At 46.8% G+C, this 15,025-nt stretch overlaps 1 protein-coding gene and 1 pseudogene across 1 annotated transcript; one reads left to right on the forward strand and one right to left on the reverse strand.

The window, feature by feature from the left end:
- The first annotated feature begins 6,029 nt into the window (after positions 1–6,029).
- LOC123082608 (putative FBD-associated F-box protein At5g56440) lies at positions 6,030–8,582 on the forward strand. Its single transcript, XM_044504909.1, has 4 exons — positions 6,030–6,127; positions 6,782–7,599; positions 7,861–8,004; positions 8,099–8,582. The coding sequence occupies exons 2-4, from the start codon at positions 6,799–6,801 to the stop codon at positions 8,291–8,293; spliced, it is 1,140 nt and encodes a 379-aa protein (XP_044360844.1). The 5' UTR covers positions 6,030–6,127; positions 6,782–6,798; the 3' UTR covers positions 8,294–8,582.
- A 2,335-nt stretch (positions 8,583–10,917) lies between these two features.
- Positions 10,918–14,793, reverse strand: LOC123087579 (probable LRR receptor-like serine/threonine-protein kinase At3g47570; annotated as a pseudogene).
- Positions 14,794–15,025: the final 232 nt, after the last annotated feature.

The raw sequence follows: 15,025 nt of genomic DNA on the forward strand, positions 1-15,025 counted from the left end.
CAACAATGTACTCAGCTTCAGCAGTAGACAGTGATACGCAGTTCTGTTTCTTCGAGGACCAATAGACCAAAGATCGTCCGAGGAAATGACATGTACCAGATGTTTACTTGCGGTCCACACGATCACCAGCATAGTCAGAGTCAGAATATCCAATGAGATCAAAATCCGAGCCCTTGGGATACCATAATCCTAGTGTTGGTGTGTGAGCTAGATATTGAAGAATATGCTTCACAGCCTTATGGTGTGATTCCTTTGGTGCAGCTTGAAATCGGGCACACATGCAAACACTAAGCATTATATCTGGCCTAGATGCACATAAGTACAATAAAGAGCCAATCTTGGAGCGGTATACCTTATGATCGAAGTCAATACCATTTTCATCAGTGCATAGATGACAATTTGTGGGCATAGGAATTTTGATGCCTTTGCAATCTTGCATGCCGAATTTCTTCAGGACATCCTTGAGGTATTTCTCCTGAGATATGAATATGCCATTGCGCTGTTGACGAATTTGAAGACCTAAGAAGAATTTCAACTCTCCCATCATAGACATTTGATATTCTTCACTCATCATATAGGCAAATTCATCACTATAACGTTGCTCAGTACAGCCAAAGATGATATCATCAACATATATTTGGCACACAAACAGTTCACCATCATAAGATTTAGTAAAGAGAGTGGGATCGAGTGAACCGGGTGTGAAGCCTTTCTTCATGAAGAATTCCTTCAAAGTATCATACCACGCCCGTGGGGCCTGCTTGAGGCCATAGAGGGCCTTGTTAAGTCTGAAGACCTTGTCAGGATGTTTCGGATCTTCAAAACCTAGGGGTTGAGCAACATATACTTCTTCCTCAAGCTTACCATTGAGGAATGCACATTTCACATCCATTTGATATAAGATGATATCATGATGGTTAGCATAAGCAAGTAATAGCATTCCTCCAAGCACGCCCGAACTTCGGCCGCCGCATCGCTCGCCGCCGTCATCACTGTAGGTTGCGCCAGCTTCCCTCGCTTGCTCCTCTGGACGCGGATCACCTCCAGCTACCAAACGTGCCTGCCCACGGATCAACTAGTGTTATTTGCAAAAAGGTAGGCTCATAATTAGTGGTTTTTGGCACAAAACTGTAGAATTGTGGCTTCTGCAACCCTAGCCTTTAATGTCTATGTTTTTGCAATTCACTCCTTTGGTTGCAAACTGATTACCATGCTCTGCTGTAGCACTGTTATTCCTTTTAATACTCATCAAAGATGTGTTATGTACCACCTTCACTAATCACTCAAGAGTACAAGATTACACAGATTTGGGTAGCTGATTCACCATGGATACAAGAAGCAGCAGGAAGGAGAATCGAGGGAGAGAGAGCCAGGGGTAGGAGAAAGGTAGGGGAAGGGTAGGAGAAGGGATGCCGCCGTGCCGTTCGTGATTCCGTTTTTCCCGTCTCTCTTCCAGCTCCTGGTCTTTTGTAGCAGCAATCAAGGCCATCTTTGACCCAAAACCAGCCCACAATCCACCACGGCCCACCCAGGTGGCACAGCCCGTGACATTCCCCCGCCCTTGAAAACCGGCTTGCCCCCAAGCCGGTCGACAACAAGAACTGCCAGGAGCCGCGTATTGAGACCATCTACAGGAACTCGTAGCACCCACGGGTTTGCCCTACCGTGCCATGTAGCGTTCCCAGGATCACAAGATGAAGTAGTAATCAATACCTCATCACTCTGTTGATTAGCAAACCCAGATATCAACTCAACTGTACTCAGCTCATTGCAAACACCTGGGTCCCAGGGTAAAGTGACAGACAACATGAACAGATTTCCACTGCTATTATCACAGAATGCCACAAAATCAGGGAATGGTCTTGCTAAGAATTTCTCACAAGTGGCCCAAGCTGCACTCAAGTCTTGAATCTGAGTCTCTGTACACTGTCTTTGCTGCCAAATGGAAGTGTTCTTGCCACTAGTATATTGCTCCAATAACTCGGACTGCAAGTCTTCTCTACTCAGTTGGTCGCAAACCCCTAGATCCCATTGTAAGGTGATAGAGAAGCAGACTATAAACTGGACTTTATCATGTACCAAGTATTGTTGCCAACAAGAGAAACCCCCTTCACGTGCCACCACAGTAACAGCAGAGACATGGTAGTACAACCTGTTTGGACACTCAAATGGTTCAGCTACAACACAAGGATGTCCATTATCAACAGAAAAAACCATGGCAGCCTCATTGATCTGCTGCAACCCGGTCCACTCAAATATGTCCACCCGACAACAGATGCAAGAGTACATCCAAGACATGATAAGTCGCTCACTGGGATCCCATGGCATGGTAACCAACCCAACGGCGTGAGGCCCAATTTGATGAACCAGCCGATGTAGTAGCCATCCTGTGCGGCCATCCTGTCCATTGCCACTAGTAGTGACGACATGATCCATGACATGGATGTACCTGATGGTTGGTGATGTTGTCGAGGGCCATGGCGGTGGTCGACCCAGAAGCAATCCGGGCCGATCTGGAGGGTGTGGGGGCATGTTTGCACGGAGTAGTGCTGCTACAGTACGGGTGGACACCAAGTCTGCGGTGTCATTGTCTCGCGTGGTGCAGATGGTGGGTGTATGCCTGTACAGCTTGAGGATGTCGAACTGCTGCATGGTCGAGGGTGACAAAACTCCCACGGGTCCAAAACTGACAGTGGCGATGATCCCCGACTACTGAGATGAGTCCACAACTTCAACGCCGCCGACGGTGGGGCTAAGACCCAGTGTCGAACAGTCTGCGAGCGCTGCACCATTTGACATGTTGGTGGCGTTGCCGCAGCCGGTCACGGGCTCCTGGTCGGCATCTGGTTCCTCCAGCTGCAAAGACAAGCACCCGACCTCAGCGCCACCGATGTTGGGGCTGCGACCCAACATCGAACACTTGGTGGGCACTGCACCGTCTGGGCTGCCGGTGGCATTGTTGCAGCCATCCGCGAGCTCCTGGTCGGCTTCTGCGTCCTCAGGCTGCACCACGCGTTCCCTCCACATGGCTATCATCTGCTTGCACAGAAGAATGGCTCGATCGAAGGGATCCATGGCTGGATCGATCATCCCGTCTGCGAAGAATGGTGTGGCTGCCTCTGATACCATATTGTTACGTACCACCTTCACTAATCACTCAAGAGTTCAGGATTACAGAGATTTGGGTAGCTGATTCACCATGGATACAAGAAGCAGCAGGAAGGAGAATCGAGGGAGAGAGAGCCAGGGGTAGGAGAAAGGTAGGGGAAGGGTAGGAGAAGGGATGCCGCCGTGCCGTTCGTGATTCTGTTTTCCCCGTCTCTCTTCCAGCTCCTGGTCTTTTGTAGCAGCAATCAAGGCCATCTTTGACCCAAAACCAGCCCACAATCCACCACGGCCCACCCAGGTGGCACAGTCCGTGACATTCCCCCGCCCTTGAAAACCGGCTTGCCCCCAAGCCGGTCGACAACAATAACTGCCAGGAGCCGCGTATTGAGACCATCTATAGGAACTCGTAGCACCCACGGGTTTGCCCTACCATGCCATGTAGCGTTCCTCCAAGCACGCCCGAACTTCGGCCGCCGCATCGCTCGCCGCCGTCATCACTGTAGGTTGCGCCAGCTTCCCTCGCTTGCTCCTCTGGACGCGGATCAACTCCAGCTACCAAACGTGCCTGCCCGCGGATCAACTAGTGTTATTTGCAAAAAGGTAGGCTCATAATTAGTGGTTTTTGGCACAAAACTGTAGAATTGTGGCTTCTGCAACCCTAGCCTTTAATGTCTATGTTTTTGCAATTCACTCCTTTGGTTGCAAACTGATTACCATGCTCTGCTGTAGCACTGTTATTCCTTTTAATACTCATCAAAGATGTGTTATGTACCACCTTCACTAATCACTCAAGAGTACAGGATTACAGAGATTTGGGTAGCTGATTCACCATGGATACAAGAAGCAGCAGGAAGGAGAATCGAGGGAGAGAGAGCCAGGGGTAGGAGAAAGGTAGGGGAAGGGTAGGAGAAGGGATGCCGCCGTGCCGTTCATGATTCCGTTTTTCCCGTCTCTCTTCCAGCTCCTGGTCTTTTGTAGCAGCAATCAAGGCCATCTTTGACCCAAAACCAGCCCACAATCCACCACGGCCCACCCAGGTGGCACAGCCCGTGACATTCCCCCGCCCTTGAAAACCGGCTTGCCCCCAAGCCGGTCGACAACAAGAACTGCCAGGAGCCGCGTATTGAGACCATCTACAGGAACTCGTAGCACCCACGGGTTTGCCCTACCGTGCCATGTAGCGTTCCTCCAAGCATGCCCGAACTTCGGCCGCCGCATCGCTCGCCGCCGTCATCACTGTAGGCTGCGCCAGCTTCCCTCGCTTGCTCCTCTGGACGCGGATCAACTCCAGCTACCAAACGTGCCTGCCCGCGGATCAACTAGTGTTATTTGCAAAAAGGTAGGCTCATAATTAGTGGTTTTTGGCACAAAACTGTAGAATTGTGGCTTCTGCAACCCTAGCCTTTAATGTCTATGTTTTTGCAATTCACTCCTTTGGTTGCAAACTGATTACCATGCTCTGCTGTAGCACTGTTATTCCTTTTAATACTCATCAAAGATGTGTTACGTACCACCTTCACTAATCACTCAAGAGTACAGGATTACAGAGATTTGGGTAGCTGATTCACCATGGATACAAGAAGCAGCAGGAAGGAGAATCGAGGGAGAGAGAGCCAGGGGTAGGAGAAAGGTAGGGGAAGGGTAGGAGAAGGGATGCCGCCGTGCCGTTCGTCATTCTGTTTTTCCCGTCTCTCTTCCAGCTCCTGGTCTTTTGTAACAGCAATCAAGGCCATCTTTGACCCAAAACCAGCCCACAATCCACCACGGCCCACCCAGGTGGCACAGCCCGTGACATTCCCCCTCCCTTGAAAACCGGCTTGCCCCCAAGCCGGTCGACAACAAGAACTGCCAGGAGCCGCGTATTGAGACCATCTACAGGAACTCGTAGCACCCACGGGTTTGCCCTACCGTGCCATGTAGCGTTCCTCCAAGCACGCCCGAACTTCGGCCGCCGCATCGCTCGCCGCCGTCATCACTGTAGGCTGCGCCAGCTTCCCTCGCTTGCTCCTCTGGACGCGGATCAACTCCAGCTACCAAACGTGCCTGCCCGCGGATCAACTAGTGTTATTTGCAAAAAGGTAGGCTCATAATTAGTGGTTTTTGGCACAAAACTGTAGAATTGTGCCTTCTGCAACCCTAGCCTTTAATGTCTATGTTTTTGCAATTCACTCCTTTGGTTGCAAACTGATTACCATGCTCTGCTGTAGCACTGTTATTCCTTTTAATACTCATCAAAGATGTGTTACGTACCACCTTCACTAATCACTCAAGAGTACAGGATTACAGAGATTTGGGTAGCTGATTCACCATGGATACAAGAAGTAGCAGGAAGGAGAATCGAGGGAGAGAGAGCCAGGGGTAGGAGAAAGGTAGGGGAAGGGTAGGAGAAGGGATGCCGCCGTGCCGTTCGTCATTCCGTTTTTCCCGTCTCTCTTCCAGCTCCTGGTCTTTTGTAGCAGCAATCAAGGCCATCTTTGACCCAAAACCAGCCCACAATCCACCACGGCCCACCCAGGTGGCACAGTCCGTGACAAGATGCCACTTCTGGGCCTTTTTTGACTGCCTTTTAAATTTAATTTAATTTTTGAGGCATTTTTATTTAGTTTAATAGGAACCAGCTTATGTTGTAATTGTACACAACCTGTTTTCATCACACTCGGCCTGTTATCATCTAAAAAAAATGTCACTTCTGGATACTTTCGACTGCTTTTTTCATTTCATTTATTTATTTTGGCATGTTTAGTTCATTTTAATTTTTTGAGGTGATTTTAGTTTAATTTAATATTAAAACCATCTTACATTATAAACCATACATAGCCTGTTTAAATAACATTTTCATCACACTCGGCCTGTTTTCCTTGATGGACCTAAACAACTACTTAAGAAACAAAACTGGCCCAGTAACGGTGAGCTTTTACAAGGTCTGGCCCGTCATATATGCCGGTGAGAGCCGGTGATTGAGAACCCGGTTCTCGACGCCGCCGGCGCGTTGATCGGGTCGTCGGACCATTGCTTGCAGGTCAGTACGCCTTCCTTTAGTTTCTTCTCAGTCATAGTAATGGGAATTGGAGGGTAAACCCTAGCTAGCTAGCTAGCTAGCTACTTAAAAGGGCACCAGATCGAACTAACAACTACTAACTGATTCCATCGGATCATGCCAAGATGTGGTGTTAATTGTGGATGATTCCCATGTTATTGTTATTGTGGATGCCGCTCTGTGCGTGATTCGATCGGCCGTTCCGTTGCTAGATTGGAATCTTGTCTTGTACGCATAAATGGCTCGATTCATATGTGATTTCTGCATTTTTTTGAGCATCAGTACAGACGCAAGCGCTCATATACACGCGCATACACTCACCCTTATGAACGCACACACGCACACCCTACCCCTATGAGCACCTCCGAGAGACTGAGCCGGCATATCATCTTAAGATTTACGAAGTCACCGTAGGCGCCTCGTCGTCGACGGGAACGTCTCCTCCCACTAAAAGCGCATCACCGGAAATCCTGAAATAAATTCAGGAATAATGCGAGCACCAGGGTTTGAACCCTGGTGGGTTGGGGATACCACTGTCCACCTAACCATCTCAACCACAGGTTGGTTCGCTATGTGATTTCTGCATTGATATCTTGAACTATTGTATTACTGATGCACCTCCCTGGATTCATGCAGCTAACCTGTTTGACGAAATGTCGGCGCCAGCATCTACTCCCTGTCGTTCCAAGAGCGCGCAAGGCACCTACAATGGCGTCGACAGGCTCAGCGGCCTTCCCAGTGAGCTGCTCCACCGCGTGATGTCCTTCCTGCCCATGCCGGAGGCCGTGCGCACAAGCCTGCTCTCGCCGAGCTGGCGCTATCTCTGGGCATCTACGCCATACATCCGCATCAACCACCACGACTTCATGGATGACAACGAAAAGATGGAGAAGTTCGGGGACCGCTTGCTGCTCTTGCGCGACAGCACTGCTTCCTTGGATGAAGCCCGGATCATTGACCACTCGGTTGCTAGTACCACATGTACTGTGTGGATTCGTCATGTCATCATGCACAAAGTTCGTCACCTCCATGTTTCCGGATTGGGCCATCTGGATAGCTCAGCCATGCCTCCTTCTAACCACCTCAAAACAATCAGGCTCCAATTTGTCATATTGGGACATGGGCTCTTTAGGCCGCTCAACTACGACTGCCGAGTGCTTCAACTTCTACAGCTGGAGGATTGCGTTTTGGTTGACCTGAAGGAGATCTCATCCAGGTCACTCAAGGTTTTGCATATTATTAACTGCCTTATCACCGGGAGTCTCCTGATTTGTGCTAGCAATCTTACCGATCTCTCTATCCTAGACACGCATAGTCATTCCGGAGCTATATTAGTCAGGGATCTGTCTTCTCTAGTAACAGCCTTTGTTAGTGTAAGGACAATAGAGGGCCATGGTCTACTTGATGGCCTCTCACATGCCACAACCTTGGAGTTGCATGCACCATTACTTGAGGTACGAACTAGTTCTTTTTCTTTTCACATTCATACACGTTTAGATGAATATCTATATTTGATTCCTTAGTTAGATTTTCTTATATAGTTGCTTCTCGGGTTTAAATCTTAACCTTTTCAGCTTACTTGTTTCCCCTCCTACGAGCTGGTATTATTTTAATAAGCTAGCATGGAAAAATCATGAAATGATCAAACTATTCTACTCACTGTCTTCACCATCATTTTGATTTCATCTGGGATGAATATGAAGCTTTTGTTGCAGAGAGGTTTGTGGATATGCCCAATGTTCAGCAACCTGACAAGCCTAGTGCTGGGCCATTGCTGCATGGCTGCTGATTTCAACGCGCTGCTTCGCATTGTCCAGCACTCGCCCAAGCTGAAGGAGTTGACTTTTAAGCTCGAAAGGGTATTTACTCGAAACCATCTCTAAATACGAGTTGACCTGCCATAACAGTGGAACCCCTTACTGACCCTTCCACCTTAATGTTGACACTCTACAGGTGCAATGTATAAGGTGCATGCATTCTGAATCTACTTTGCCACCATCAGGAGCAGCGTTGAGCTTGGGCTCCCACCCTTGCATCGAGAGGATCAAGATCTGCTGCTCGAAAGAAGATCCAAGTGTCAGTGCGCTGGTGGAAGCGTTGCAACCGATTGTCGGTGATGTGAAAATCAGCATCAAGCATCTCTATTAATCAAGACATTGTTTTGTATTGGGCACCTGCCACCTTAGACCAGTGCTAAGTTAACGTGCTAAGATGAAGTGTTCCTGAGGTAAACGTTCAGTAAACCAGAATAGCCAGTCGACTCCGGCCTGCGGCCGCGGAGGAGGCTGGGTCAAGCTCCCTGCTCCTGTATCTCTCGGAATGGATTGGGTAATTAATCTGTAATTTAGCTCCTGAGCCCTCACAAGGACACTATGTGTTGAACTGGGCTTAAATTCATGCGTAGTTTGCCTCTTGAATGTCAATATCTTATGCCTGAAATAGTTACATGTTTCCATTTGCCAAGTCTCGCATGATTGTCCTCAGAGATTCAGAATATGCCAGGCTAATGAATATGTTCCTATGTATGACCCTGATGCTCATATTTCTTTCACACTGTAATATCATGCATGTAATAGAGGACAATTGCTAATCACAGTTCAGAATGTAATCATCAGATTTAAAAACAGGGTGCCACCATCTTAGCATGAGGAACAAAACAATGCGCAGGTGCCCAACATAATAGTTACTCTTGTACTCCCACTGTAAAGAAAGAGTGTTTAGATCACTACTTGAATGATATAAGCGCTCTTATATTTCTTTACGGAGGGAGTATCATACAGTATAATACAGTACAATGCATTCGGAGTAAATCAGATAAGAACGTCATCCTGGAGATTTTTGTGCTGCAGACTGACAACATGTTTTCTCCCACGCTTTGTCACACCGTTTTTTTTTTTTTTGAGGAAGTCACACAGTGGGTTGGTATTTCTCTGAATGAAGTATCATCAGACCAAGTTGAAGGCATCCTCTACTTATGAAAACATATGCGGCCTGCTTCGAGTTCGAGGCGGCAGGGTCAACACATGCATACCGATAGACAAGGGCTAGAACATGTACGGCTGAATTTATAATATGGCACATCGTTCACTAAGAGAGCTCATTGCTTTCTCTGGTGTTTCCTGCAGTTCTGCACTATTAATTGTTTGCTTCTGCAGAACATACAACAGCGCAAGCGTTAACACTCAGTTTATTCGAGCACCGACATCAAACATTTGAGATCTCGAGTGTAAAGAAAGCAACACTAACCTTTCTTGATATATATCGATAAGTATGTTAAAAGAAAAACATTGAACACTTTCATTAACGCAGAGTCCATACGTTATAAATTAGTATAATAGTAGGCAGAGATCAGCAATGTGATCATTCTGCATCTTGAATCTTGCGCATTTATTTGTATACTTTCCAGATTCTGGGATACAATTGGCTAAATAATGCCAGAGCAGCGTTTTGTAGACCGGCCTTGAGGGGGCCTGGTGTTTTCAAAATCTGAAAATGCTATATGTAAGTTTCAGAAAAAAAATGATTTGTTTGCATGGACACATACAGATGTTCTTCACTTGTCTGTAAAATTGCACCGAATAATAAGTTGATTTGTATCCTATGCAAAAAAAGACAAAAATCCTGACCCAACAATAACAATAGAAATGCATATTTGTATACACAAATTTGCCTTTTGTGTGTACACACATGGAAATATATTTTCATGAAACTTCATACATACGAGCATTATATGTATAAGTGCAATTGTTTTCAGAATTGCTTTTGAAGTAGAAATGGAGTATTGAGAAAATAAATAAAATAAAGGGCTCCCAGGAGATGTGCAGCCTACAACAGAAAGGGGCCTGGGCATGATTTGCCAGAAAATTTTTAATGTACGTGACTGGGATTTTGCGTGTCCTGAACTTTTTTTGAGAGGCTGGAATATGTTTTTTTTTTCCTTTTCTTACCCCAAATTGTTTTTTAGGTGATACCCCAAATTGTTGTACACGTTTCAGATTAGGCCCGGGGCCCAGCCCATCAGTAGCCCACCAAGGTCCGAAGGCCGAAGCCAGACGCCCCGAGCTTGCGTCTCCCCACCGACCGCGGCGCCGCCCTCCACCTCCCCCTCCGACCTGCGGCCCCTGCCTGAGCTGCCCCCGCCGTACCGCGGGGGAACGCTGGGTCGAGCTCCCTGCTCGCACTCCTCAGCTGCTCCGGTGATCCTGTTCCTCTCCGAATGGATCGGGTAACGTCTACTTTTAGCTCCTGGGTCCTGACAAATGTACGTGTTGAATTGAACTTACGTGTTGAATTGAACTTAAATTGATGCATACACCGAGGTACAGTATCTCGTTGAATTGGGCTCCTAGTTAGTCTCTCAACTAATTCACTGGGCACCCCTTCAATCCACAAGCAACACCGAGGTACAGTATCTCGTTGAATTGGGCTTAAATTGATGCATAGACAGAGTGCCTGACACTCTTCAATGCTAACATCTCAACTACGAGTAATTTATGCGCTGCAACTATGACACACTGCCACTACCACTACCACCCTTCAAGCGACAAGTAACACCAGTGAATCTTTTGTCTCCAGCCTGATCAAATCTTATGCCTGAAACGACGGCATGTTTCCATTTGCTAAATCTATCATCATTGCCCTCAGAAATTCAGAACATGTCAGGTTAACGAATATATTCCTATGCCCTGATGCTAGACAAAACAGATTTCTCAAAGAGCAATTCACACTGTAATATCATGACTGAGGACAACTGCCAATGACAATTCTGAATGCAGTCATCAGATTTAACCACAGAGTGCCACCATTTTAACTCTAGGAACAATGAGCTGCAGGTGCCTGAACATATTTACACCTGTATAATAGAACACATTCAGAATAAATCAGACAACGTCATCCTTATGCTGCAGCCTGAGAACATGTGTTTCCTCAGTCCGAACTTTATCACACAGTGGATTGGCATTTCTCTTGATGAAGTATCAGCAGTACTACAAAAATCCAAAGAAGCCCAACATAAAGGCCTCTCAGGAAGATATCTTCCAGTCACCTGAGCAACCTAAGCATAGATTACAACTCACTTGCAATATACACGCGAACAAAACAAAAGTGTCCTATTCCTTGACGCGCAATGCTAAATATTCTCGTTTGATTGCGGAGACTTCTGCGTAGACGTCCGGCATCGTCGGTCGATCTTTTGGTGTCTCCGTGGAGCATGAGAGACCAAGCTGAACAAGCTGCATAATGCAGCTCAGCATCCCCACCATTGCATGGTTTCCATGGTCCACAACTTCGTCCCCGATGATATTAGGATCAAGTATCTCGCGGATCTTTTCGGGGAATGCATTTCCCACAAATTTCTGAAGGCTCAGGCCATTATTGAACAACACATCTGTTGGGCGTTTGCCCGTGAGCATTTCTAGGATGATAATTCCATAGCTATAGACATCGCCCGCTGTTGAGATCTTGTTCCCGATGCCATACTCTGCATTGTTTAAATTTCAGTTATCTTAGAACAATGATTATTGAAAACTATATAAGGTTCCTTCTGAATAAAGGAAAAGTGAAACTTGAATCATATTAGGGAGTAAAGATAATAATAATACTATAGTAAATGTTTACCTGGTGCAATGTACCCAATTGATCCTCTTGGTCCTGCTAAGCTCGTAGAAGTAATAGTACTGGAAGAGTTATGACTTTGAAGGAACTTAGCTAACCCAAAGTCACTGAGACGGGCACCCATGTCATCATCTAGTAGCACATTGCTAGGCTTCAAATCACAGTGGACTATAGGGGGCACGCAACTGTTATGTAAATAATCCAATGCAGCAGCTATGTCCACTGCTATTGTTACTCTGGAGCCCAAACTCAACGGTCTTCTTGTTTCTGAATAAATCCAGCTCTCTAGGGTGCCGTTAGCCATAAATTCAATAATAAGAGCCTTGAAATCATTCCCTTTGTTGTCCCATGTTGAGCATGCAGAAATCACCCTTACAAGATTATGATGACGAGTGTTTCTGAAGGCCTCACACTCGGCAACAAAGCTTTTTGGTGCTCCAAGTTGGTCAAGCTTGAAAACTTTGACAGCAATCATTCCATTTGTTTCAGACTCAAGTACACCCTTGTATACGGATCCGTAAGCCCCTGAGCCAACCAAATTGTCTGGAGAGAAACCATTTGTCGCTTTGGCTAGATCAGCATATGAGAAGCTCTTCATCTCAGTGTATGATGGTTGATCTGACTGTTTAGATCTCTTACTCCTCCTCTTCAAGAGAATAAATACTACGCATGACAAACAGGCCAAAGCAAGAGCCGCCACACTGATCCCAGTTATCTTTAGAGTTCGCCAAGTGCGCCGGTGTCTGGATGATGCAAAGCAAAGTGGCAGTTGTAGCATTGGGGAACTAGAACATAACATACTGTTCCCTTGGACAGACACCTCACTAGAATTTTGAAACATCCCCCCTTGTGGCATTTGACCCTCGAGGTCGTTGAAGGACAAGTTGAGATGCTTCAGAGAATTGAAGGACTGGAAAAAGTTTGGGACTTCACCGCTCAAGTTGTTTCGAGAGAGATCAATCTCGGCAATGCCTCTCAAATTGGAGAAAGACTCAGGAATTCTACCATCAAGTAGGTTACCCTCTAAGCGAAGGGACTCCAGACGAATACAAGCACCTAGAGCAGTTGGAATATGCCCAGAAAGACGGTTGTTGGAAAAATTCAGTGGCCCTATATTAATCAAGCCACCAATCTCCCGTGGAATCTGTCCAAAAAGCTGGTTGTGGGACAAATCCAAACCTGCTGATAAGGAGTCAAGAAAGAAGAGTTCTCTTGGTATGCTCTCGCTCAAGGAGTTACATGAAAGGTTGAGAGTGATCAACCTTCGGCAATCACCTAGCGTCCTAGGAATGGGCCCACTAAAATTATTTTCTTGCAAGAAGAGGTTGTTCATTTGACGGAGTTTCCCTATCGAACTTGGAATCTGTCCGGAAAGTCTGTTCCATGACAAGTCCACGTATGTCAAGCTTGCAAGGTTTCCAATTGTGCTGGGGAGATCGCCAGCAAACTGATTCTGCTCCATTCTAAGAAATGAGAGGTTTGTGAGGTTCCCTAGCTCTGGTGGTATGCTACCAGACATCTTATTTGCGTGCAGAACCAAAGCCCCTAGGCTATTTGCAAGACTACCAACTGAACTCGGCAGATTTCCTTGCATCATGTTGGTTCCCAAAGACAAGACCTGCAGCTGCGTGCAATTTGCCAACGAGGAGAGGAATGACCAGTCTCCAGCTTCTAGCTGATTACTTGCCAGAATTAGCTCTTCTAGGTTAGAAAGAGATCCAAAAGAAGGGATAATGCCATAGAATGCATTAGCCCCTAGGTTAATGGACAGGAAATTGGTTGCGTTGGCTAGCGATGCAGGGATTTTTCCTCCAACCCTTATTTTGTTGCAATATGAATGTTTGGATGCTTGGAAGTGTATATCCGATGTCAAATGGAAGTTCCCCAATAAAACTGTTGACGGCTAAACTAAGGTAGGTGACTGAAGACATGTTGAATATGGGGACTGGGACAGTCCCCGACAGAAGGTTGTAAGAAATATCTAGTTCTTGCAAGTTTGGGATTTTTGCTATACTCACTGGGATACTGCCTTTGAAACTGTTGGCCGCAAGCAGAAGGATCCGAAGGGAAGAAAAATTACCCAGAGTCGGCGGTATGGTGCCTGCAAGAGTATTCACCGACAATATAAGAGCTTGTAAAGGTGAATTGAAGTTTGGAACGACCGCAGGTATGGACCCAGAAAAGTTGTTCCATCCAAGGGCTAATCTTTGAAGCGATGTGCTGTTAAAAAGAGCAGGAGGTATCTCTCCGTCGAGGTTGTTTCTTACCAAGTTCAACACCTGAAGAGATGAACTGTGAGCAAGGGCCGACGGAATGGGTCCTGTGAGGGAATTGTTTGCGAGGATGACAGAAACAAGAGAGTTAGAGCTGCTGCTTCCAAGTGAAAGCGGAATGCTGCCCGTCAAGCTGTTGCGAGCAAGGCGTAAAACAGAGAGATTGCGGAGCGTCCCGAGGCTTTCTGGGATATCTCCACTGAGCTTATTGTTCCCAAGATCAATCACCTGGAGGGATGTGGAGGACAGAGTGTTGGGGATGGAACCAGTAAGGCTGTTGGAGCTGAGGTTAAGGTAGCTCAACCTGCTCAGCTGCCACAGCTGCGCTGGGATGTGACTGCTCAGCAGATTACCCGGGAAGTGGATTCTTGAGAGGAGGGTGAGGTTGGAGATGCAGGACGGTATCCGGCCATCGAGGCTGGAGTTCTCGAGGTCCAGCGCAACGACACGAGACGCGTTGCAGGTGACACCAGGCCAGCTGCAGAAAGGGATGGAGTTGTTCTGCACCCATGAGCCAAGGCGGGAGTTGGGGCTGCTGGAGAGGTGGAGCTTCAAGCAAAGGAGGGTTTCGAAGTCGGTGGCGTTGGATGACGAAGAAGCAGCGGCAGCGAAGCTCAGAAGAGAGGTTACAAGAACAATGGCTAGGAGCCTTCTTGGTCTGTCACACATGTTGTGCTTCTTCAGTAAGCTGCGTGTTTTTTGGTACTAGTGATATACTGCACTTATACAAACAAGGAGAAGAGGTGAGCTGCAAGCGCCTTCCTTGCACATACTCTGGCTTGCAAAGTAATAATTTATTAATTAACGACAAGTGGTCTGGGTGCTCTGCTTGCCATTTCTGTCATGCGAGACACTAAATTCTTCTTCCAAATTTTCACCTAACCTACTTTGCGGCCATTTCTTCCATGTGAGCAATTCAAGTCTTCTTCCAGCTATCTCCGTCCTAGTTTCAGACTACCTTTCCCACCAGCTATCTTGGTACTCAATCACCACT

This window comes from Triticum aestivum, chromosome 4A (assembly GCF_018294505.1).
Source record: "Triticum aestivum cultivar Chinese Spring chromosome 4A, IWGSC CS RefSeq v2.1, whole genome shotgun sequence".
Lineage (NCBI taxonomy): Eukaryota > Viridiplantae > Streptophyta > Magnoliopsida > Poales > Poaceae > Triticum > Triticum aestivum.